This window comes from Cryptomeria japonica, chromosome 4 (assembly GCF_030272615.1).
Source record: "Cryptomeria japonica chromosome 4, Sugi_1.0, whole genome shotgun sequence".
Classification (NCBI taxonomy): Eukaryota; Viridiplantae; Streptophyta; class Pinopsida; order Cupressales; family Cupressaceae; genus Cryptomeria; species Cryptomeria japonica.
Window position 1 is genome coordinate 392,144,393 of NC_081408.1, and position 25,272 is coordinate 392,169,664.

General features: G+C 35.5%; 1 protein-coding gene across 1 annotated transcript in view; it reads left to right on the forward strand.

Moving 5' to 3' along the window:
• The window catches only part of LOC131074660 (GTPase-activating protein GYP1), a 107,318-nt gene extending 103,354 nt beyond the window's left edge, over nucleotides 1–3,964 (forward strand). The window contains exon 10 of the mRNA XM_058011325.1: nucleotides 3,488–3,964. Coding sequence (XP_057867308.1) covers nucleotides 3,488–3,649 — 162 coding nt within the window. The 3' untranslated portion in view covers nucleotides 3,650–3,964. The remainder of the gene's footprint in view (nucleotides 1–3,487) is intronic.
• The last annotated feature ends 21,308 nt before the right edge of the window (nucleotides 3,965–25,272 follow it).

The window sequence follows — 25,272 nt, forward strand, 5'->3', positions numbered from 1 at the left end:
AATAAAGCTTAAAAAAAGCTAAATGACCATTAAACAAGGAACTAAATATAGGTGACTAAAATATAATTAAATATTCTAATAAATCTTAAATCCTATGTGTAGGAGGAAAGATTGTGCTCTGATACCATGAAGGAGTTGATGATCAACCACATGAGCCAAAAATCATCTACAAGCAAAACAACTATCACACAAAAGACAAGAAGCCATGATTGATGCTATGCAATCTTGAGAAAGAATTTATCCAAAGAGGAATCTAATAATTAGAGTAACCTGTAATGAATGAATAGCTTTCATTTATAGAAAGCAAGAGATGCCCTAATCTTAAAATTAGGAGAACTAAAGAAAAAGCATGAGGAGTTAAATTAAGTTCAACTACAGCTTGAACTAAAGTGAAGCTAATATTAGCCTAATTAAATAAAAGCTAAAAAGCACCTAAGTTTAGCTTAAGTGAATAAAGTAATTAAATGACCTAATTAATTAATAATTAGATAAAGTGTCCTAATTACTCAAACTCCCTCCCATAAGATTAACTTAGGGATAAGTTAAAGAGTTAATGATGAATGCAAAATCCATGTATGAATGAGTCTCGACAACAAAGGCCTAATCAAGTACTCATGTACAAAATCAATGCAACTCTCACAACCAGACTAAAGAAGAAAACCTAGTGGGACAAAACTCCTCTCCAAAAGAGAGAAAATGAAATAACTATACTAGAGAAAGAAAGAAAGGAGGACTCTATGACTCCTCAAAGATTGCTTCTATCACAATAGTATAATGAATATTCCCCCCCCCATAAGAGAGAGAAAATAAGATTTTAATGCACTCTCAAGCAAGATTTGAAAACTATTATGTGAGAAATTAGGACACAATTCATGCCCATGTTTATTGCTCCTACAATATTTCTATCTACAACCCTTCTACATGATTCACTCAAGATAATCTCCAAAATGGTACAAAAACATAAATCCTCAATAGAAATAGAGACTTGATTTGCATGTATTCCCAAAAGGAGCCCAAAAGGCACAAAAAAATCACTCAAGGTTGGATCCCTCAAGCATGTGGATAGGAACTTGATAGATCTGCTCTGATGATACCATGTAGGAGTTGATGATCAACCATAGGGGCCAAGAATCATTTGCAAGAAAAACACTTGTCATACAAAAGAGAAGCCATGATTGATGCTATGAAACTTTGAGAGAGAATTGATTCAAAGAGGAATCTGATAATTAGATTAACTTGTAATGAAACTGGATGGTTACAATGAATGAATGACTTGCTTTTTTATAGAGAGCAAGAGATTATCTAATCCTAAAATTAGGAGAACTAAAAAAAAGCATGAGGAGTTGAATTAAGCTCAACTACAGCTTGAACTAAAGTGAAGCTATTATTAGCCTAATTAAATAAAAGCTAAAAAGCACTTAAGTTTAGCTTAAGTGAATAAAGTAATTAAATGACCTAATTAATTAATAATTAGATAAACGAGCAATTTCATTCACAAAATTTCCACTAATCAATAGAATTTGAATAAATTCTATGCAAGTTGATTTGAATGCATTTAAATTTGTAAGATTTGCATGTTATAAAGAATTTAACATGCTAGAAAAAATTTGCGTGCTTGAAAAAAAATTAAAAATAACTAACTCAATAATCAAAATTCATCAAATATTCTCTTTGAATCCTCTACAAACTCACTTAAATTTGGTCGAGAATGCTCAAATATTGTTGTGATCTTTCCCCTTGGAAATGTAGGAATTAAAAAAGCCTAAAATGGTGTGTTTTCAGCATCCAAATTATGTTTTTTTTTTGCATGTTTAATGTTTTCAATAGCGCCTGTTCGCCCAATGGAAGTTTTCCACTTCCACTTGGACTAGCCAAGTACAAGAGTCCAAGTCAAAGTGGAAAACTTGCCAAAAATTTACAGAAGCATATAACAAAACAGAAAATAGAATAAAGTCAGGAACTTGGTACCAAATGCGGAAGGTCATTGCTTAGGGCACTAGCACATTGTGTGGATGTTTGCACTAAGTGTATACTCGTATCCAATACGGCACGGATGCACATCGTATATTGTACCCATGCATGCCCAAAAAACTTTGATTTTCCAATGTTGCCAGATACTATGTGATTTAATTTTTAAATAATTTGATGTAAATCTTTCTAAATTTAATTTAAAAACACTTCATGTGATTCTTAATTTTTTTTTCTGGGTATAAACAAAACCTACACCAAATGAGAGACAAATGAAATGTTTTTCTGTTCGAACAACCCATTTTTTTGGGTTATCTTCCATTGCAATTCTACTATTTTCGCATATTGTAAATTGTTAAATCAACTTATAATTATTTATGTAGCAATTATGTGTCTATATTGCTTTTCAAGTAATGAAAATCTCCTCCAATAACTTAGAAAATTGTGTTATATATATATATGTTTATGTTATGATATTGCTATCAGGATTCAATTGTTTTTGAGTCAAACTCTCAAAACTACACAGTTGAATTCTGATAGCAATATCATAATTTGACTTGCTGTGCAAAATATCTCATACTTATCAATATGTGCATGTGTTTTTTATGAATGTTGTATCCAGCTGTATCCATATTGGAGGTCTTAAAAAATGGCCATATGTGTATTCGATATTGTATCTGTATTTGTATCCATATCCATGCAACTTTGGTATTTATTAAACTCTTAAAAGCCTAATAGTAAGGGATAATTTGTTCGAATAATAAGATGATATATAAGGCTTATTATGTAACAAATATGATGAAACTAAATGAGAGACACAGCCAAGAATAAGTATGATGTAAACTGGATGATATCATATAGTCAGTAACTCAGGTCATAATTTATGAAGTGAAAAGGCAGAGATCTTCAATACTTATTCTGATTTTTACATAGATTCGTGAATATGGAATAACTACATTTATGTGGTTGTTATTGATGACATTACTATTGGCTATGTTCTATTGAGTTTCCTTTAGATTTCAAGAATGAGCGAAAATCATTTTCTGTTCCAAAATGCTTTGGTTAAATTCTTTCCAAAATTTGTGAAATTTGCCATAGAATTGGAACTTGTCTGTACACTTCTAGCTTTATTAATTATCAGCGTTATTTTGTCTAAGACAGTTCTGCACTAAATTATTGGCATGGGGTAAACATGTAGTTAAGATATACAAAACCATGTTAGGGATTATTTCATCATCTCATATTGATATCATATTATAAATGAGAATTGGAGACTCGTACTTTCTTCTCGAGGAATCATAACCAATTATGGTGGATGATACCATCAAAATATGATTACTTACTTCTAAGTTTCTATGGCCTTCAAAAAGTGAAGGAAAGAGGACATGTTCATAATTTCATGCCCCACATATGTATCTTGTAAAATATGTAAATATTCCCAGTCTTTAAGGTTTAATATTTGGACAGGGCACTGGATTTACAAAAAAGGATGTTTATATTATCAGTTTTGTGTTTACAGTGGTCTGACCAATTGCGGCGGCGTGATTTTCAAGAGATGGTTCTCCTTTTGCAACATTTACCTACACAAAACTGGACACATCAAGAATTAGAGATGGTACTTTCACGAGCTTTCATGTGGCATGTGATGTTTGATCACTCACCTAGTCATTTAAATGGTTGATGAAGGTTGAAAATTAATATTCTAGGTTGAATTACCAATGATTGGTGATGGAACTACCTTGTCATTTAATGAAAAGTACTAGTGATCCTGATTGAGAATATTAATCATGAGTAGGAAACTCAAGGCCTTTGGCATTGAGATTTTTCTAACTGGAGGACAATGCAGCTTGAGAATAATTTTTCATTTATCCTGCATCTAGCAATTATATGTACGTTCCATATTCCAAGTTTGTTCTTTTGTTCGTTGAAAATAATATCAAGCCATCATCTGGAGAACAAATCCTGTTTACCTGTTGTGAATCTACTGATTTCTTCATATGGTGTTGTTCAGGGGCAACATTGTTGCTAAAACCCATCCATAGTTGCATTTCAACTTTCCATTTCCATATTTCCATTTTTCCATTCTCAAGGGAGATCTTAAGTACCTGCGGATATAACCAGTTGTGAAGTGAAATTCCAGATCATGTTTGCAAATATGTAAAGTAAAAGGAATGTAATTTTTTTGGAATATGATTCGTATTTGGCACTAATAGTTTGTAGCATTGTATTTGTATCTTTGTTTTTGTGTCATATTTATGATTTCTTTTATGTTTGCATTTTTTATTTGTTCGTCTGTAATAAGCACTTAAAATGCATGCATACTGGGCAAACAAAGCAGGCAATACTTTCTGTTATTGGCTTTTCATTAGGTCATGTTACAAGGCTTGTTGGGGTATCTTGGTTTATTTAAGTCTAATATAATGCCTGATTTCTTTTTTCTGTTCCAGCATTGAATTGAGTTCATCAACTGCAAAGAAAAACATGTTCAAATAGTTGTCATAGCATTTAGGGGCATCATCTGTCTAAAGTGGTATAGAGATGATAAAGACATTGTATAAGTTGTTTTTCTCACTGATGTAGAGCTGATGAGCACCGATCATAAACTTATATAATTTCCTCAAAATTTCAAACAATATCGAAAAAATTAATGGAAGAAAATACCAGATTAGCATTTCCTTGTCTCCTTTAATTTGTATTGATCTAAGGGGTCGAGATCTAAGAAATTAATATCAATCCTTGCCATAAAAATATAGGAATCTTGTATTGCCCTGTTAGGGATTGAAATAATCTTTGAGAAGATCTATACGAATAAAACTAATTCAATGTAAGTGGCAGTCTAGATATGAGTTGAGTATGTAAATTGACTGATGTAAGTTGATTGGAATTAAACGTGTTAAGATGGAAATAAGATGATTAAGGTTGGCATACCCTGCAACTTGAATTTTGCTTAATATGGTGTTGTGATAGAAGACAACTGAGTTTTGGGATTTGTCTAATGTTTGAAAATTTGAGTGTGAATGAATGAATGCTTTTAATAATGTCCACGAGGCCAACCAACCTATGGGACCCACGGGTAGCTAGCAAAGCAAAGCATGTAGATTCCAAAATATTGTGCTTATTAAAACTTTTTTATTTCTCTATTGTTATTTGGGTAGTCTCTTAAGCTAATGTCCCACTTCATCCATTTAATGTGTTGCTTCATCCATGTGCTCTTCCTTCTGTCTAGTTTCTCGTTCACTACTATTTTTGGCCGACCATGTATCTCCATGTTTTATAATTTTCTTAGATAACTTAGCACCCAGAACATAGCCGATGCCTCAATAGGAAAAGCCCCCACCTTTGCTAGGACAATGTTGAATGTAATAGATGATTTAATCTTGAGGCTATTTGTGATTATATGTTTTTGTAACCTCTCTTTTTGTTTCCATTTGTTTGATGATGTGTAGCTGCCCCATACTCCACATCCGTAAAGTGTCATTGGAACGACAAGAAGGCCAAAAAGATTTTTCTTAGTTTTCCAGTTTCATAATTCAACTCTTCTACATCTATTTTGTAAAGAGTAGAGCTTTCCATCCCCCTTGAATCCTTTTTGCTGTACATGTTTCCCAACTGAGTTTATTGTGGAAGTCAAGGCCAAGGTATTGGGCTGCCTTCAAAAGCAACTTCTCTATGAATCTTCTTTCTTTTCAAAGTAAAGATCATGACCTTAGTTTTGCTAGTGTTCACTTGCATCCCCACCTCATGGCAAGAGAGATCTAGAGCCTTCAAGTGCACCTTCAAATCTTGTGTTGTTTTTGCCATTAAAATAAGATCATTAGCATATAAAAAAGCAAGTTTATTACATAATTGGTCAAGTGAACTCCACCACCATCAAACTTGTCTATCCATTCCTCTAATTTGTCAATGTATATCCTAAATAAAGTAGGAGATAATGGGTAGCCTTGCTTGACCCTAATGTCACTTCTAATGATGAAATTGTAATAGTAATCCTTTTAAATTGTCTAGCATACAATTTAGGCCTTTGCTACCTATAACAATTGTTTTCTTTAAGATTTTTGTTATAAGGAAACAATGGATGTGTTAAGGATCTTAGTGAGTCATTTCATGCAAGGATATATTGAAAAGATTGCCATAAATTCAAAAATCTTGTTGCCTAACAATAATAAGTGATTCACAAATTTTTAATGGTTGAATTTTTGGCTAAAATTCAAGTGTAGAGAAAAAATTATATACATAATATACATGTACTTTTTGGTAAACATGTAACTCATTGATATGTGATTGTTATGAATATGCATGATTTAAAGCTTAAAAAAATGACTTTGAAATCCTTAATTATTACTGATATACACAATGGTCTTAAGAAATGACCCAATTGAGAATGATTATCGTGTTGATATTTGAGAATTAGAATATTGTGTAGCATAAAATACTACAAAATGAAAACACTTGTGTAGGGGTTATCACATCTAGATTTTCGGATGTGTTAGTACTTATATTTGCTCTATGTTATGATGGATTTATGCTAACTAGCTATTTAGTACAAAGCTTTATTATTTTTTTAAATGATTCTTTAAAACTTAGTTGTATTCTTTCTGGATTCAACTGTGTGAGATTAAAATTTATTAAAGCCTTTATTTTCATTTGCTTACATATTGTGGCATTGATACCATTACAAGACAACAAAAAATAAGAGACGGGAACAATAATATTGAAACCTTCCTCCAAAACATAAAAGATAAGGTGTCTACACCAACAAATGCAACATGTGACTCATAGGCTCGACATACAATGCCCCTATATGAAAGGAAAAAATGAGAAAGGATAATAAGACTAAGGGGTGTCATCTTCGATAAGTTGGATGATACAAGGAGGAAGGTTGGCTAGCCCCAACCACTTATAATGCCCTTCATTACTTGACATCCCCCATATTTGTAACGAAGTTAGCCACACAATTCCGCCCTCTAAAGATATGGCAGAATTTGAGTTCATTGAAAGAGTTATTTGACATAATCAACAATTTTGATGGTCAAATGGAGCAAATGGGCTTTAGATAGAAGTTAATATTGTTTAGAGAGCTACCTTTATTAAACACAAATTGAACTTTCAAGTCTTTAGCCAAGTGGATTCTTGATGAAGAGCTACTCCACCCTACAACAACACATAAAATGCAAGAGAAACACTTGCTTCTTTACTCCAATGAAATATAGAAATACAATATTCCAAACTTTACAAAATATTAGCCAAATTGGCTTTGCAAATCTACAAGTTGGAGCTACTAGCTTTGCTACTTAAGTTTTGTATTTGAAGGAGTCAACTCAATGCATATCATTAGACCAATCACTCCAGTTAAATTGCCATGGCTTCCCTGATAACATGTCACAAACATCCATACGCATGATGCCACATAGTATCTCATCATGATAGTTGCTAATCTTGAACTACAACAAACATTGATCATTGACCAAAACTAATGAAGGGTACTCCGCTTACAAACCCAAACACAACAAAGAAATAAAAGAAAATGCAAGAAAAAAATACTTGCCTTTTATTATCCCAATGAAATGAAACTACAACATTCAAAAAATAACATGCTACAACCACACAGGCTCTCATTACAATAATCTGCACTATTGGAATTGTCGTTGTCGCTAGTAATTTGCACTATTGGAATTGTCGCTAGTAACCTCCACTTGCCTTCTTTATCTTGAGAAGTATAGCAACCCTAGAATGTTTTGGAAAGTGTAATTCCCCCTTTTTGAAGCTAACCACTTTTGTCTTCTTTTTCCCTACATTGGAATATGTCGAGAATATGCCCAAAATGGGTTTTGGTGTTCACCAAAATATTTCAATTTTTTTTAATTTTCCCTCCTAATGTATTGCAACTTCCAAAGGCCATATCTTTTGATACGACAATCAATTGAGCCAATTTTTTTTTAATTTAAGATTTTAAGTAATGTATACCATGTTTTCCCTAGATCATCAATTCATCAAACATTCATTAAGGTTCCATTTGATAATTTAAAGATCCAAAATTAAAGTCGAATATATTTGATATGATTTTGTAACCTTGAAACATTTATATCTCCCAACCGATGCAAAATATTGAGATTATTCTTTCACTATTCATTATATTTTCCCATTCTTCTCTTTAGGGTTAGTTTCAAGGTCATGTGTACCAATACAAAGTTACAAAAAATAGTAACCCTGCCTTTTTAGCCCTTGTTGACAATTATCAAAAATATTTTTGGTTGATATATGGTTTCTCTTACACCCTAAATGCTCCTACATCAAACACTTGAGGTAATTTGAGAAGTGACCTTGTCACATCTCATGTGTTATGAAGTAAACAAAGCCAATCAAACTCTACTCTAGATAGCCATAATGAATCTTCAATAAGTATTCCTTTCCAGTTAACTCGATACTCTTCATATTGCATGTTTCTTGTACTAGACGACTATCCAAGACTTCTTCTATCTTTCTTTTATTAAGTATGTGTTGGAATATTCTACTATGTTTCTGCTGATTTCTCTTCAATGCCTTGTCCATGACACAACCAAATCTAAAATATTAGACACAAGTGAAATGTTAAGTCCACTTGGCAACTCCACCTCATAAGAATTTTGTGAATAATGCTTCTACAAGATTATGCATGGCCCAAATTTCATCATCTTCAACTTATTATATGTTCCCATTAAAAACCCCTCTTTTATCAGATGAACCATGACTTCATCTCCAATATGAAATTCCTTCTATCTCTACTTCTCAGCTGCCTTAACCTTGTACTGAACATTCATCTTATTAGTGTGCTTCCTCACATCTTCATGCAAATTCTTCAACTGCCCTGCAAAGTCTTCAACTTTAACATTTTTATTTTCTTCCTTGACTTTGAAGCATTTTTGGGACTACTTCGATATACAATCTAGAATGGTGATTTACCAGTGCTCCTATTAAAAGAAACCCAAATTCCTATTCACCACTTTTGTCTATCCATCGATTTTTGGATGGTGTACATAACTAAATTTCAAATTTGTCTTCAACTTCTTTCACAATGTCCTCTAAAAATGGCCAACAAACTTGTTATTTCAATCTAAAATTGTGCTCTTTGTTACACCATGAAGTCTCAACACATCTCTAAAAAATATATCTACAATATGAACAATATTATTAGTCTTCTTACAAGGAATTAAATGTGCCATATTTGAGAATCTATCCATCACCACAAAAATTGAATCATATCCTCTTTGTGTCCTCGATAAACCAAGGATAAAATCCATACTGATATTCTCCCATGGCCTTCCTTGTACATGTAATGGCTAATATAGCCTTATGTTCAAACTTGCTATTTTTTTTCATTTCACACTCTGCAACAGTATACAAAACTTCTTCACATATTGTTGCTATTATGACTAATATTTAACGCTCACAAACAAGAGCTATGGTCTTATCTCGTTTAAAGTGTTAATAACATCCCATCTTGGATTATGAAATCCAACCACCTTTTTCTGCCTAAAGAAGTAGGCTCCACACAAACTTCATGTCAACATCATTCAATTTTTCACTAGAAAGTAATGGGTTTACCTTCTTGACTCAATAATGCCACCATGGCATTGCGAGTAACACAACAACCTGAAATAACTTATTAAAATATGGAAGTGCCAAAACAGGTTGCTCTATGACTTTCTTCTTTAACATATAAAAGCTCTTCATTGCTCCTATAGTCCACTTAATATCTTGTCTATCCCCTCCCATAGTTTCAGGTATGGGTGCACAAATATTATTGAAATTCTTGATAAACTTTCTATAAAAACTATCTAGACCATGAAAATGTCTCACTTTAGTAGCACAACTTGGTGCAGGCCATTTAACTATAGCCTTCACATTCTCTCGGTCTATTCTAAGACCATTTCCTAAGAAAACAAATTTCAGGTACACTAATACCTTCACAAAACTAGACTTCTGAAGGTTAATTAAGAACTTTTCTTCTTTTAACTTCTCAAAAACCCTACGAATATGCATTAAATGCTCCTCCAATGTCTTATTGGAAATCATAATATATTTAAGTAAATAATAACAAATAAAAAAATTCTTTTAGTACCTCATTCATCATCCACATGAATGTGCTCGACACATTAGTTTTCCCAAAAGGTATGACTAACCACTCATACAAGCCCTCCTTGGTTTTGAAGGTTGTCTTCCATTCATCTCCTTCTCTAATCTAGATTTTGTGATATCCACGCTTCAAATCTATCCTCATGATGTATTCAACTCCACTCAAACAATCCACAATGTCATCCATTCTTGGTAAATGACGTCTATACTTTATAGTAATCTTGTTGATGACTTGAGAGTCTGTACACATCCTCTATTCTCCATTTTTCTTTGGTGCTATTACTCCAAGTACTTCATGGACTCAAAAATCTCTCAAATCAACCTCTTCTACAACAACTCTTATACTTGCATGTACAAATCTCCATTCTATGTTGGAGTAATTCTATGGGGCGCCTAATTAAAAAAACTAGCTCTAGGAATCAAGTCCATTTGATGGCCAATCTTTCTAATTGGTGGTAAACATTCAAGTACATTATCAAATACAATATCCTAAAACTCATCCAACAAATCTACTTCTTTTGTGGGGTACATATGATTCCCCTTTATGAAATTTAGGAATTAAAGAAAAACACATATGCTTATGCTTCATGCCATCTAAATATTTTCTTCCTTCGACTAAACATATTGTTGCTTTACTACATTCCTTTTCATCTACCTCTTTCAATGGGTTTGGCTTGTGATGAATTCCATCCTTTATCGAGGAATATGTATTTGCATGTTGATCAGATTGCCATGGTCTTCATAATAACATATGTAACATCCATAGGCATAATATCACATAATACCTCATAATGATAATTTTCAATCTTAAACTTTACCTAACATTGTTCATTGACCAAAGCTTCATGGTCCTTTTGCAACCAAGAAATCTTGTATGGATGCGGGTGCCTCCTTTCTAACAACGTTTTCACCATTTCTTCATAAACAAGAACGCTATCAATAATCACATTGTAAACTTTACCTTTTGTAATGACAAGAACGTCTCATCTTTCTGCATCTTTAAAATGTGAAGACTCAACATCTTCATCTACATGGACAACTTGTGCATTACCCTTGGGTCTTCTATTTGTCCTGCCTTGATGTTGGGGACACTCTGGTTCTATGTCCTCCACATTGGAAGCAGGTGCCACCGAAGCCTCCTCCTCCAGACCGCTATCCCCAATCTTCCTCTTTCTCTTTGATCTCCATTATTAGAATCATAGTGACAATAGGTATTATCTCATTTTTGGTTCTAGCTACTACTAGATCCTTCAGTCTTCCTTTGGTCTTCACTTCAACCTCCATATGATTGTCCACTATTCTTCCCACCATGACCTCTACCACTTTGCTTGCTTTCAAACCTTAGTTGTTAACTTCTCTTCTACCTTCAAAGAAAATTGATATACATCTTCAATGGTAGAAATTCTTACTAGACTTGTCTCTTCTTGAATAATTGGCTTCAACCCATTTATGTAATGATCAAGTTTCTCCTTGTCCTCAAAATGGCCTATTTTGATCAAAAGTCAGTAAAAATCTCATGTATACTCTTTGATAAATTTCCTACTTGCTTCAACCCTTGCATTTTCTTCAGAAAAACAAGCTCATGGTCTACATAAATGAATTGTCTCTTCAACTTTTCCACTATTTGATACCTCTTTGTTTCTCTCTTTTCTTCTTCTATTTCTTTCTAACTAAATTTCTTTCCACCAAATACTAGCATGACCCTTTAGCTTGGTCTTCGCAAACTTGAACCTTTAGAGATCTCCCCCCTCTTCATATTTGAAATACCCCTCTATATAATTTATCATATTGATCAATTTCTTTGAATTTAGATTTCCAAAAAAAGAAGAAACCTTGATTCTTGGCCTCTTTTGAATGTTGGAAATGGCCCTTAAGAATCTATTTTCGTAAGGATTTCTTACTTGTTCTCCTCCATATTGTTGTTCTTCAAATGCATCCTCACTTTCATCTCTTTCTCTAATATCAACTCCTCTACGTAGTTCCTCTTGCAATGCTTGAACTTGTCTTTGGAGGGCTCGAAAACCATCTTCTGTCACAACAATATTTCTTCCACCACGATCCCTCCCTAGGGGTATTTTTATGACGTTTCTCATAGACCCACAACCATAGTCCTTGTGCTTTTCGATAATCTATTTACACTCTCAAGAACCTCTTTGATATGGTCTAATGAAGGGTACTCTTCTTACAAACCCAAACACACAACAATAGAGAAACAAATAGAAAATGCAAGAAAGAAAAAGTTGCTTTTTATTATCCCAATGAAATGAAACTACAACATTCATAAAATAACATGCTATGTACCACATGGCCTTTCACATTATAATAATTTGCAAGATAGAGCCATATTAGGTATTAGTGGAATTGTCCCTAGTAATTCTCATTTGCCTTCTTTATCTTGGGAAGTATAACCGCCTTGGAATCTGGAAAGTGTAACTCCCTCTTTTTGAGGATGACCACTTTTCTATTTTCTTTCCCTACAATGGAATATGTCGAGAATAGATCCAAAATGGGTTTGGTGCCCATTAGAGTATTTTGATTTTTTTAAATTTTCCCTCTTGAAGTAGTGCAAATTCTGGAGGCCATATCTTTTGATCCAAGAACTCGATTGAGCCAAAAAAAAAAAATTAAACTGAAGATCTCAAAGTGATCTACAACTTGCTTTCCCAAGATCATCAATTGAGTAGAAATTTGTTGTGGTCCCATTCAATCATTTAAAGATCTGAAATTCAAGTTGAACATTTTTATAGGATTTTTGAACCTTGAAACATTAATATCTCCCAAACACTATAGTATATTGGGATGATTCTTACACCAATCATTATATTTTTTATTTTTCTCTTTCAAGTTTGTTTTTAGGTTCATACATGTACAAATGCAAAATTACTAAAAATAACAACCCTTCCTTTTCAACCCTTATTGATAATTATTTACCAAATTTAGAAGAAATCAAAATAAACAATACTTTTGAGTGACACAAGATTGCTTGGACATCTTGGATGCTCCTACATTAGACACTAAGAGTAATTTGAGAAGTGACCTTGTCACATCTCTAAGTGTTGTAAGGAAAACTAAGTCAGTCAACCTCTTCCTTAGAAATCCATGATGAATCTTCAACAGTTCTTCCATTCTATTTAACCAAATACTCTTCATATTTCTCGTTTATTATGCTTCTATCTACATGACTATCCAAGATGTCTTCTATCTCTTCCTTTTTTGAAGTAGGTGCTGAAATATTCCACTATACTTTTGTTGGAATGCCTCCTTCATGATACTCTATCAAATCTAAAATATTAAACACTTGTGAAATGTTAAGTCCAATTGGCAACTCTACCTCATAAGAATTGTCTAAATCATACTTCTTTAGGATTCTACATTGCCCAAATTTATTCATTTACAACTTATTATATGTTCCCATTGGAAATCTTTCTTTTTTCAGATGAACCGTGACTTTATCTCCAATCTGAAATAACCTATATTTCCTCTTGTGATCTACCTTAGCCTTGTACATATATTCATTTTATTAATATGCTTTCTCACCTCTACATGCAAATTCTTTAGATTCTTTGCAAAGTCTTCATCTTTGGCACTTTTATTTTCTCTCTTATTCATCATTCTTTAACTCTAAAGAATTTCTAGACTACTTCCATATACAATATGGAATGGTTATTTATCAATGCTCCCATTGTTAAAATTGTAAGAAAATTCTACTTATGGTAAAATCAAATCCCATCCCTTGACTTTATCCCCTACTAAGCATTTTCACAAGTTAGCCAAACTCCTATTCACTACTTACATCTACCCTTCAATTTATCGATGGCATGCAAAACTAAATTTCAAAAACTTGTCTTCAATTTCCTCAACAATGTCGTCCAAGAACAACCAGCAAACTTGATATCTTGATCTGAAACTATGCTCTTTGGTAGACCATGAATTCTCATCACCTCTCTGAAAAATAACTCTACAATATGGACATGATATTTAATCTTCTTGCAAGGAATTAAAGGTTCCATCTTTGAGAATCTATCCACCACTAAAAAAATAGAGTTATATCCTCTCCATATCATCAATAAACCAAGAACAAAATATGTACAAATATCTTCCCATGGCCTCTTTGGTATAGGTAATGGTTGATATAGCTCCATGTTCTGACTAGTTCCTTTCACTATTTGACATACTCTACAACTTTGTACAAACTTCTTCACATCTTGTTGCATTTGTGGTCAATTATAATGCTCACTAACAAGATCTATGGCCTTATGTCATCCAAAGTGTCTAGCCAATCCTCCACTGCGCTTCTTCTTAATGAGGTTTTATCTCATGAAACTTGTTAAATGCACAACTAGGTCCCTTTGAATAACATCACATATTTTATTATTAAATCCAACCACCTTGTCTTGTCTAAAGTAATAGACTCCATGCAAGCTCTCCAAGCCTCTCTAAAATCAAAATCATCTAGGTGCAAATTCTTGAGTTCATTGAACCCAACAACTTCAATATGCATCTCTTTCAACAAATTTTGCCTTCTATTCAAGTCATCTTCATCTCTGTTAGATCTTCCACTCATGTGCTTCAAAACAAAACTATAACTGCACAAATTAAACTCATTTCAAATGCCTCTAATTCAACTTCCATTGACTATTCAAATATTGTAAATCTTGATCATTAGTAAACAAAACAAACTCTTTTGATAAAAAGGTAATGTCTCCATTCTTGAATGCCTAAACTATAACATAAAACTCTCGACCATAAACATAATACTTCTTTTTGGCATCATCCAACTTCTCACTGAAATAAGCAATTGGTTTACCTTCTTGACTCAATGTTGCTCCAATGGCATTGCCACTAGCATCATAATTTACTTGATATACCTTATAATTAAAATCTAGAAGTGTCAAATCAAGTTGCTCTGTGACTTTCTTCTTCAACATATAAAAGCTTTGTATTGCTCTTGTTTTCCACTTAAACTCTTTTCTATCCCTTCTCCTTGTTTCAGTTAGATGTGAACAAGTACTACTATTTTTTTGATTCTATTAAAAACTAGCGAAACATGAAAAGATCTCAACTTCTCACTGAAATAAGCAATTGGTTTACCTTCTTGACTCAATGTTGCCCCAATGGCATTGCCACTAGCATCATAATTCACTTGATATACCTTATAATTAAAATCTAGAAGTGTCAAATCAAGTTGCTCTGTGACTTTCTTCTTCAACATATAAAAGCTCTGTGTTGCTCTTGTTTTCCACTTAAACTCTTTTCTATCCCTTCTCATTGTTTCTGTTGTCATATGTGTAGAGTATGATGACATGATGATATTGTATGTTGTCATTGATGTCAATATGCTGAAGAGTGAACCGATATATTGAAGTAAGCAACTTGCAAGAGAACCAATATGATGTTGTGAACTGGTACATGTCAAAAAGTGAAGCGGTATGCCTGTCCAAGTGAACCAGTATGTTGGAATGTGAACCGGTATATGGAATGTCTTGTATCAAGGTTTCATATGGTATGACTATCGGTTGGTAGTCTTAGCTTCAGGGTTTCCGGTTGAAGTATTCCAAGCCTGTGTGATTCAACCGATGACATCATGTGATGCGTTAGCATTGTAATGAAGAACAAATTGTGTTGCCACGTCAGCCTTGTGTGCGTGAAGGATCTTGCATGAAGGAGATTGATCCGATCTACCTCGGGAATGTGCGAAGTCTCTATAAATGGTGGAGAACGCGTGATGGGTTATCAACCTCCAAGAAGCGGTGAAGAACGAACGTTGGAGAACATCTTGAGATCTATTCAAGACTGTTGTAATTAATGCAATATGTTCAATGGTTAGGATTGAACCGACTGAATTGCTTAGCCTAAATGTTTAGGGTTTAGGGTTTATGCTACCGACCTATCTATTTACTATAAGGTCGATGTTGATTTTCATGTTGAGGTTGTTGGCAAATGTTGTGTGTGTATCTAAGTGCAGAGATACATGATTCTTGCCAGACCAGATAAGAGAATAGATACCTGCAGAGTGTGATTGCAGAAGGAAGGAACTAAAGCGGATCTGCATTGGCATTGAAGTGCTATTACCAGATCATTGTAATACCTGTTGACCTCTAACCACTTCAACAGTTGGAAAATCCCTTAACAAGGTAGCTTTAACCGGCTTGCTGTAAATCCTTTAACAGGGTGACTCAAAATCATTGAGTTCTTAAAATCCTCTAACAAGTAAAGTCTTTAACCGGACTAGGCTCCTAACAGAGTGGACTTCAAAAGGGTTCAAAGAACAGTTTGTGGGTATTCATCCCCACCGTGGTTTTTCCCAGTTGGGTTTCCACGTGAAAAATATGTGTGTTATGTGTGATGCTTTTCATGTGATGCTTTGTTATTCTCTGCCAAGCGGTAAAGCATGTTGACTAGTAAGTCTTTACATTTTTGTTGATGTATTACTAGTGTATGCATATGGGTGAAATGGAAATAAGATGTTAGATTGTGTGGAAAGCTAAGAGTTACCGGTTTATGTCTGTCACATTCTTACTATGTTTAACCGGTAGTAATCTGGTTTAGACCGGTGATATTGCTTGCCAGTCAAGTGCAGTGTTCTCAGTCAAACCGATTCCAGGAAAAGTGTTTTTGTTAGTACTGATTCACCCCCCCCTCTCAGTATTGGTTTGGTACTAACTGTTCATCATTGATTCATCAATTGGTATCAGAGCCTCTTCCAGGTCCTCCGTGTTGTAAGCTTAACCACTTGAGGTAAAGATCCTACTCTAATGATGAAGAGGGGAGGTCCAAAGTTCAACAGAGACAACTTTAAAATATGAAAGGATAGAATGAAGATATACATCAAAAGCATGGGTGCTCAACACTGGAGCTATGTTGAGAACGCTTATGTTATCCCTACCGATACTCTCACCGATGATCAAAAGAGAGAGATTCAGGAGAATGGACAACTCATGGAAGCCCTAATCAGCAAATTATCTGACATTGAGTTTATTGATGTTCAGGATAAAGAGAATCCCAAAGAAGTATGGGATGCCCTTGAGAATAACTATGGCGGTGATGAGCATGTGAAACAAGCTAAGGAAGAAAGCCTTAGGGGAAAGTTTGAAGACATGCAGATGGTTGAAGGAGAGACCATTCAACAATATGGAATAAGAATCAAAACTGTTGTTGGAGATATCAAGAGTGCAGGTGGTAAAATGGAAGATTCCACTGTTGTTAGAAAATTTTTGAGATCCTTATTACTGGTCTATGCAATAAGGGTTGCTACTATTCAGGAGTTGAGGTCTGTAGACAAGACAAAAGTATCCCTAGACTCCATCATTGCAAAGTTAAAAACTTATGAGATAAATAATTATGATGGTAGTATTCAGAAGACTAAATCAGCCTTTAGAGCATCTGCTGCACCATCTAGAAAAGGCAAAGAAGCTAGTACTAGTGGTGAACCAAGACAAAGTAGAGAAATGGATGATGAGGATATCCTGATGGAATTTGAAGCTCTTCTTGCCAAGAGGCTTCCCAAGGGAACTGGTAAATACAGAGGTAAGCTTCCTTTAAAATGCTTTTCTTGTAACCGGATAGGACACATTGCTGTAAACTGCCCTAATGGTGATAACAAGGACAAACCAGAGAGGTTCAAGAAGTTCAAAGGAGGAAACCGGAGAAACTGTTTTGTAGCAGTTGATGAAGGTGTCATTGATGAGGAATCAGAAGATGAAGAAAGTGAAGATATTGTGTTTCTAGCAGTCAAGGAAGATGTGTCAGACAAGAAGGCTCTTGTCTCCCGCTTTGATAATTCCAATGAGTGGATTATTGACAGTGTCTATTCTCACCATATGACTGGTGACCAGAGTAAGTTTCTATCTCTAGAAGAGTATGATGGTGGTGTGGTTCATTTTGGTAATGATGCGCCATGTATGGTAAAAGGTAGAGGGTCCATCTCTCCGAATGGAAGAACCAGTGCTGACAATGTATATTGGGTAGAAGGTCTCAGACACAACTCTTTGAGTGTTGCTCAATTGAATGATAATGGACTCACTCTAGAATTCAGAAATGGAGTGTACAAAATCAAAGGAAAGAATGGTGAACTGATGGCTATCGGTATGCAGACCAAAGGTAACCTATTTCAGCTAAATGCTAATGTCAGTACATGTCTAATGGCAAAGTTTGAAGATAGCTGGATATGGCATAAGAGACTCTGCCATGTAAACTTTGATAATATGGTGAAGGCCAGTAAGATCAAGGAAGTTAGAGGATTGCCTATGCTGAGCAAACCAGAAAATCCTTTGTGTAGAGAGTGTCAACTGGAGAAAATGTCTTCCACAACCTTCAAAGGTAAATCTTTCACTGCAGACAATTTACTTGATCTTGTGCATACCGATTTGTGTGGTCCTATGAAAACTAGGAGTGTGCAGGGAGATAGGTATTTTATTGTTCCTTACTGATGATTATTCAAGAATGATGTGGGTCACATTCTTGAAGGACAAATCTGAAGCTTTTGGAAATTTCAAAGCCTTCAGAGCACAGGTTGAAAAAGAAAGCAGTAAGAGATTAAGTGCCTAAGAACTGATCAAGGAGGAGAATTCACTTCCAATGAATTCAACAAATACTGTGAAGATAATGGAATCAAGAGGCAACTGTCTGCCCCTCGGACTCCACAACAGAATGGCCTAGCAAAGAGGAACAACCGGACTATGGTTGAAGCAACTAGAACTATGTTGATCCAAGGGAAGGTTTCTCACACCTTTTGGAGAGAAGCGGTGAGCATTGCAGTCTACATAATGAACCGGGTACTCATCAAAAAGGGTAAGGATAAAACACCTTATGAGTATTGGACCGGTAAGACACCAGTGGTAAGCTACTTCAGAGTGTTTGGTAGTAAATGTTATATCAAGAGGAGTGAACATCAGAGCAAGTTTGATGTTAAATGAGATGAGGGAATATTCCTAGGGTATTCCACAAAGAGAAAAGCTCTCAAATGTTTCAACAATAGAACTCAGAGAATTGTTGAAAGAATCAATGTTAGGGTTGATGAAATCTTTGAGAAATCTGAGGAAATCGGTAGTGAGCAAGTAGGAGATGAACCGGTAGTAACCTTCTAGGAACCGGTTACAAAATAGCCTAGCACTAGTAACAGTGCTCCTACATCGGTAGATGCTGATGCTGATGAAGATGAGGATGAAGAAGAAAATAAAGAGGAAACAACCAAGATCATTCCTAGGTATGTAAAGCTAAATCATGATCTAAAGCAGATCATAGGAGACAAGGATGCAGGAATTCTTACAAGAAGAAAAGTCAAAGAAAACTCTTGCGTGATCTCTGAATTCGAGCCTAAAACATTCAGAGAGGCACATAAAGATGAACACTGGATCAAGGCAATGGAAGAGGAACTTGACTAGATATAAAAGAATGGTACATGGTCTTTGGCACCCAGACCAGAGCATAAAAATGTCATTGGCACCAAATGGGTTTTTAGAAATAAGCTGAATGAAGATGGCTTAGTGGTTAGAAACAAAGCCAGATTGGTGTGTAAAGGATATGCCCAAGAAGAAGGAGAAGATTATGGAGAAACCTTTGCTCCTATAGCTAGATTGGAAGGAGTTCGTATGCTTCTTGCATATGCAACATTCAAGGGATTCAAAGTATATCAAATGGATGTAAAGTCTGCATTCCTGAATGGAATACTAGAAGAGGAGGTGTATATAGAGCAACCAAATGAGTTTTCCCTATCAGAAGACAGTGACATGGTGTGTAGGCTATATAAGGCCTTGTATGGACTAAAGCAGACACCTAGAGCATGGTATGAATGCTTGCACTCCCATCTTGTGAAGATTGGATTTGAGAGAACAAGTGAGGATAGTAATATCTACTTGAAGTCAGAAGGAGATCAGATTCTAATCTATGAGGTATTTATTGATGACATAATTTTTGGAGGAGATGACAAGACGAGTCATGACTTTGCATATGAGATGAAAAAAGAATTTGAGATGTCACTTATAGGGGAGATTAAGTTCTTCATTGGACTACAGATTCAACAAATGAAAGATGGAATCTTTATCACTCAGTCCAAATATGTCAGAGAGGTGTTGAAGACCTTTGGCATGGAAGACAACAAACTGGTTGGTACACCGATGGTGACCGGTTGTAAATTATCAAAAGAGGATGACCCAGGGTTGGTAAATGAGAAGGAATACCAATCAATGATTGGTAAATTTCACTATGTAGTACATAACAGACCGGACATTGCACATGCAGTGGGCATTACTGTACGGTTCCAGAAAAGCCCAAGAGAATCCCACTTGGTAGCAGTCAAGCGGATTCTGAGATATCTGAAGGGAACTATTGACTATGGATTATGGTATCCATACAGTAATGATTTCAACCTGAAAGTGTCTACAAAAAAGCTGACTGGGCTGGTAATGTGGATGACCGGAAGAGCAAACTGGTGGTGCATTCTTTCTTGGTGGCAGACTAGTCTCATGGATGAGTAAGAAGTAGAGCTATATCTCTCAGTCTACAACATAAGCGGAGTATGTTGCAACATTTATGAACTGCACCCAGACAATCTGGATGAAGCATGTATTAAATGGCTTCAAAGTTCTTGTATCTAAACTGGTAAGTATATTTTGTGACAACACAAGTGCGATTAACATCTCCAAGACTCCAGTTTTACATTCTAGAACCAAGCACTTTGAACTCAAGTATCATTTCTGAAGGGAAAAGGTTTAGAACAAAGAAGTTGTACTGGAACATGTTTCCAGTAAGGAGCAGTTAGCAGACATATTCACCAAGCCTCTACTGAAGGCTACCTTTACCTATTTGAGAGGTGAATTAGGGGTGATGCCCCTTCAAGAGGTGAACTAAAGGTGTGTGCTCCACATTAGTCAGGACTTACATTGATATATCTTTTTCAGGATTGGTGTGATGAAGGATGCTACTCCTTAGGGGGAGTAGCATAGTAGAACATAGATGTATATGCCTCCACTTTGGCATTGTTGTCAAAGGGGGAGAAGATGTGAAGTAGAGAAGATATCTGTAGTGTTGGGGGAGAAGATGTGAAACGGAGAGATATCTTTGTATATTGCCATCAATGCCAAAGGGGGGGATTGTTGGCATATGTGCAGAGTATGATGACATGATGATATTGTATGTTGTCATTGATGTCAATATGCTGAAGAGTGAACCGGTATATTGAAGTAAGCAACTTGCAAGAGAACCGATATGATGTTGTGAACCGGTACATGTGAAAAAGTGAAGCGGTATGCCTGTCCAAGTGAACCAGTATGTTGGAATGTGAACTGGTATATGGAATGTCTTGTATCAAGGTTTCATATGGTATGACTACTGGTTGGTAGTCTTAGCTTCAGGGTTTTCGGTTGAAGTATTCCAAGCCTGTGTGATTCAACCGATGACATCGTGTGATGAGTTAGCATTGTAATGAAGAATAGCCACGTCAGCCTTGTGCGCGTGAAGGATCTTGCATGAAGGAGATTGATCCTATCTATCTTGGGAATGTGTGAAGTCTCTGTAAACAATGGAGAACACGTGATGGGTTATCAGCCTCCAAGAAGCAGTGAAGAATGAACGTTGGAGAACATCTTGAGATCTGTTCAAGGCTATTGTAATCAATGCAATATGTTCAATGGTTAGGATTGAACCAACTGAATTGCTTAACCTAAATGTTTAGGGTTTAGGGTTTATGCTACTGACCTATCTGTTTCCTATAAGTTCGATGTTGATTTTCATGTTGAGGTTGTTGGAAAATTTTGTGTGTGTATCTAAGTGCAGAGATACGTGATTCTTGCCAGACCAGATAAGAGAATAGATACCTGCAAAGTGTGATTGCAGAAGGAAGGAACTAAAGTGGATCTGCATTGGCATTGAAGTGTTGTTACCAGATCATTGTAATACCTGTTGACCTCTAACCACTTCAATAGTTGGAAAATCCCTTAATAGGGTAGCTTTAACTGGCTTGCTGTAAATCCTTTAATAGGGTGAATCAAAATCATTGAGTTCTTAAAATCCTCTAACAAGGTAACCTTTAACAGGGTTTAACCCTTAACCGGGTATTTTAGCCATCCCTTAACTGGGTGATCCCTAGCAGGATCGGTTCCTAACATAACCTATTGTAAAGTCTTTAACCGGACTAGGCTCCTAATAGAGCGGACTTCAAAAGGGTTCAAAGAACAGCTTGTGGGTATTCATCCCCACTGTGGTTTTTCCCAGTTGGGTTTCCATGTGAAAAATATGTGTGTTATGTGTGATGGTTTTCAAGTGATGCTTTGTTATTCTCTATCAAGTGGTAAAGCATGTTGAACAGTAAGTCTTTACATTTCTGTTGATGTATTACTAGTGTATGCATATGGGTGAAATGGAAATAAGATGTTAGATTGTGTGGAAAGCTAAGAGTTACCAGTTTATGTCTGTCACATTATTACTGTGTTTAACCAGTAGTAATCTGGTTTAGACCGGTGATATTGCTTGCTAGTCAAATGCAGAGTTCTCAGTCAAACTGATTCAAGGAAAAGTGTTTTTGTCAGTACTGATTCAACCCCCCCCTCTTAGTACCAGTTTGGTACTAACTGTTTATCATTGATTCATCAGTTTCAGTTAGATGGGGACAAGTACTACTATTGATTCTATAAAAAAACTAGTGAAACATGAAGAGATCTCACCTCAATAACACACCTTGGTGTAGACCATTCAATGATAGTCTTCACCTTTACTAGGTCCATTATAAAACCATTGGTTGAGACAACAAATCCTAGGTACACTAACTTCTACAAAAAACTACACTCCTTCACAAAACTACACTCCTTCGGGTTAGTCAACAACCTTTTTTTATCTTAAGTTATCAAAGAATCCAAAAATATGCATTAAATTCTCCTCCAACGTCTTACCAAAATAATACAATATTTACCAAAAAATTCTTTTAAGACCTTGTTTATGAGCTGCATGAAAGTGCTTGATGCATTGGTTAGGCAAAAAGGTATGAATAACTAGTTGTACAATCCCTCCTTGGTTTTGAAGGTTATCTTCCATTCATCTTCTCTAAAATGGATTTAGTAATATCCACTCTTCAAATCGATCCTCGTGAAGTACTCAACTACACTTAGACAATCCATAATATCATCCATTCTCTATAAAGAAAATCTATACTTGATAATAATCTTGTTGATGGCTTGAGAGTTTGTACAAATCCTTTGTTCTCCATTCCTCTTTGGTGCTAGTACTGCATGTACCACACATGAACCCAAACTCTTTCAAACAATCACTTTTTCAATAACTCTTATACTTGCTTGTTCAACTCTTCATTCTCTATTGGAGTCCTTCTATGGGCTACCTTATTCAAAAAACTAGCTCTAGGAAATCAGGTCCACCTAATAAGTAATATTTCTCATTGGTGGTAAACCTTCATATATATATATATAATATCTTGAAACTCATCCAATAGATTTGCAACTTCTATAGTTACATCTGATAACTCAATGATGAACAATAAGTACCAAACTGGTACTGAGAGGGGGGGGGGGGGGTGAATCAGTACAGTCACAAAATCTTTTCCTGAACCGGTTTGACTGCAAACACTGCAAATGACTGATAGACAGTAACACTAGTCTGAAACAAAATGCAACCGAGAAGGCTAGGAATGACTGTGACAAGCGTTAACCAGTTAATCACTTAGTTTTCCACTCAACTTAATACTATGCTTCCATTTCACCTTTATGCATGAATAAGTAATCTAAAATATAATAACAGCTAGCTTAGCATGTTTTATCTTCAGACACAAATCACTTAAATCATCACATGAAAAATGTTACACATGACACATAGATTTTTCACATGGAAACCCAACTGGGAAAAACCATGGTGGGGATGAATACCCACAAGCTGCTTTTGAACTCTTTAGAAGTCTGCTCTGTTAGGAGCCTAGTCTGGTTAAAGACTATTACAACAGGTTTTGCTAGGAACCGATCCTGTTAGAGATCACCTGGTTTAGGGATGGCTAAATACCCGGTTAAGGGTTAAACCCTATTAGAGGTTACCTTGTTAGAGGATTTCAAGAACTCAATTAGTTTGAGTCACCCTGTTAATGGATTTACAACAAGCTGATTAAAGCTACCCGGTTAAGGGATTTTCCAACTGTTGAAGTGGTTAAAGATCAACAGGTATTACAATGATTTGATAATAGCACTGAATGCCTAATGCAGATCTGCTTAAGTTCCTTCCTTCTGCACACACACAATGCAGGAATCAATCCTCTGATCTCATCTAGTCTGGCAAGAATCACGTATCTTTTCACTTAGATACACACACACCATTTTCCAGCAACCTCAGAAAGAAACACAACATCGACCTTATAGGAAACAGATAGGTCGGTAGCATAAACCCTCAACCCTAAACATTTAGGTTAAGCAATTCAGGCAGTTCAATCCTGGCCATTGAACACTTTGCATTTGAATACAAAAGTCTTGAACATATCTCAAGACATTCTCCATCGTTCATTCTTCACCACTTTCATGGCAGCTTGTAACTCATCACGTGTTCTCCATCATTTACAGAGACTTCACATATTCCCAAGGTAGATAGGATCAATCTCCTTCATGCAAGATCCTTCACGCACTCAAGCTGACATGGCAACACGATCGGATCTTCATTACAATGCTAGCTCATCACATAATGTCATCGGTTGAGTCACACAGGTTTGGAACATTTCAATCGGAAACCCTGAGGTTGAGACTACCAACCGGTAGTCATGCAAAACTTCCATAAACCGGTTCTCATACCAACATGCCAGTTCACCTTTTCACATATACCGGTTCACAATTATACCGATTCTCTCATATACCAGCTCTTAGTATCATACCAGTTCTCTTGCCAGTTGCTTACTTCCATATATCGGTTCACTCTTCAGCATATTGACATCAATGACAACATTCAATGTCATCATGTCTTCATACCGGTTCACATATGCCAACAATCTCCCCCTTTGGCATTGATGGCAATATACAAAGATATTTGTCCGCTTCATACCTTCTCTCCCAATACTGCAGATATCTTCTCCGCTTCACTTCTTCTCCCCCTTTGACAACAATGCCAAAGTGGAGGCACAAACCTCCCTGTTCCGTTATGCTGCTCCCCCTGAGGAGGAGCATCCTTCAACACATCAATCCTGAAAAAATATTGGACACTACCATACCTGACTGA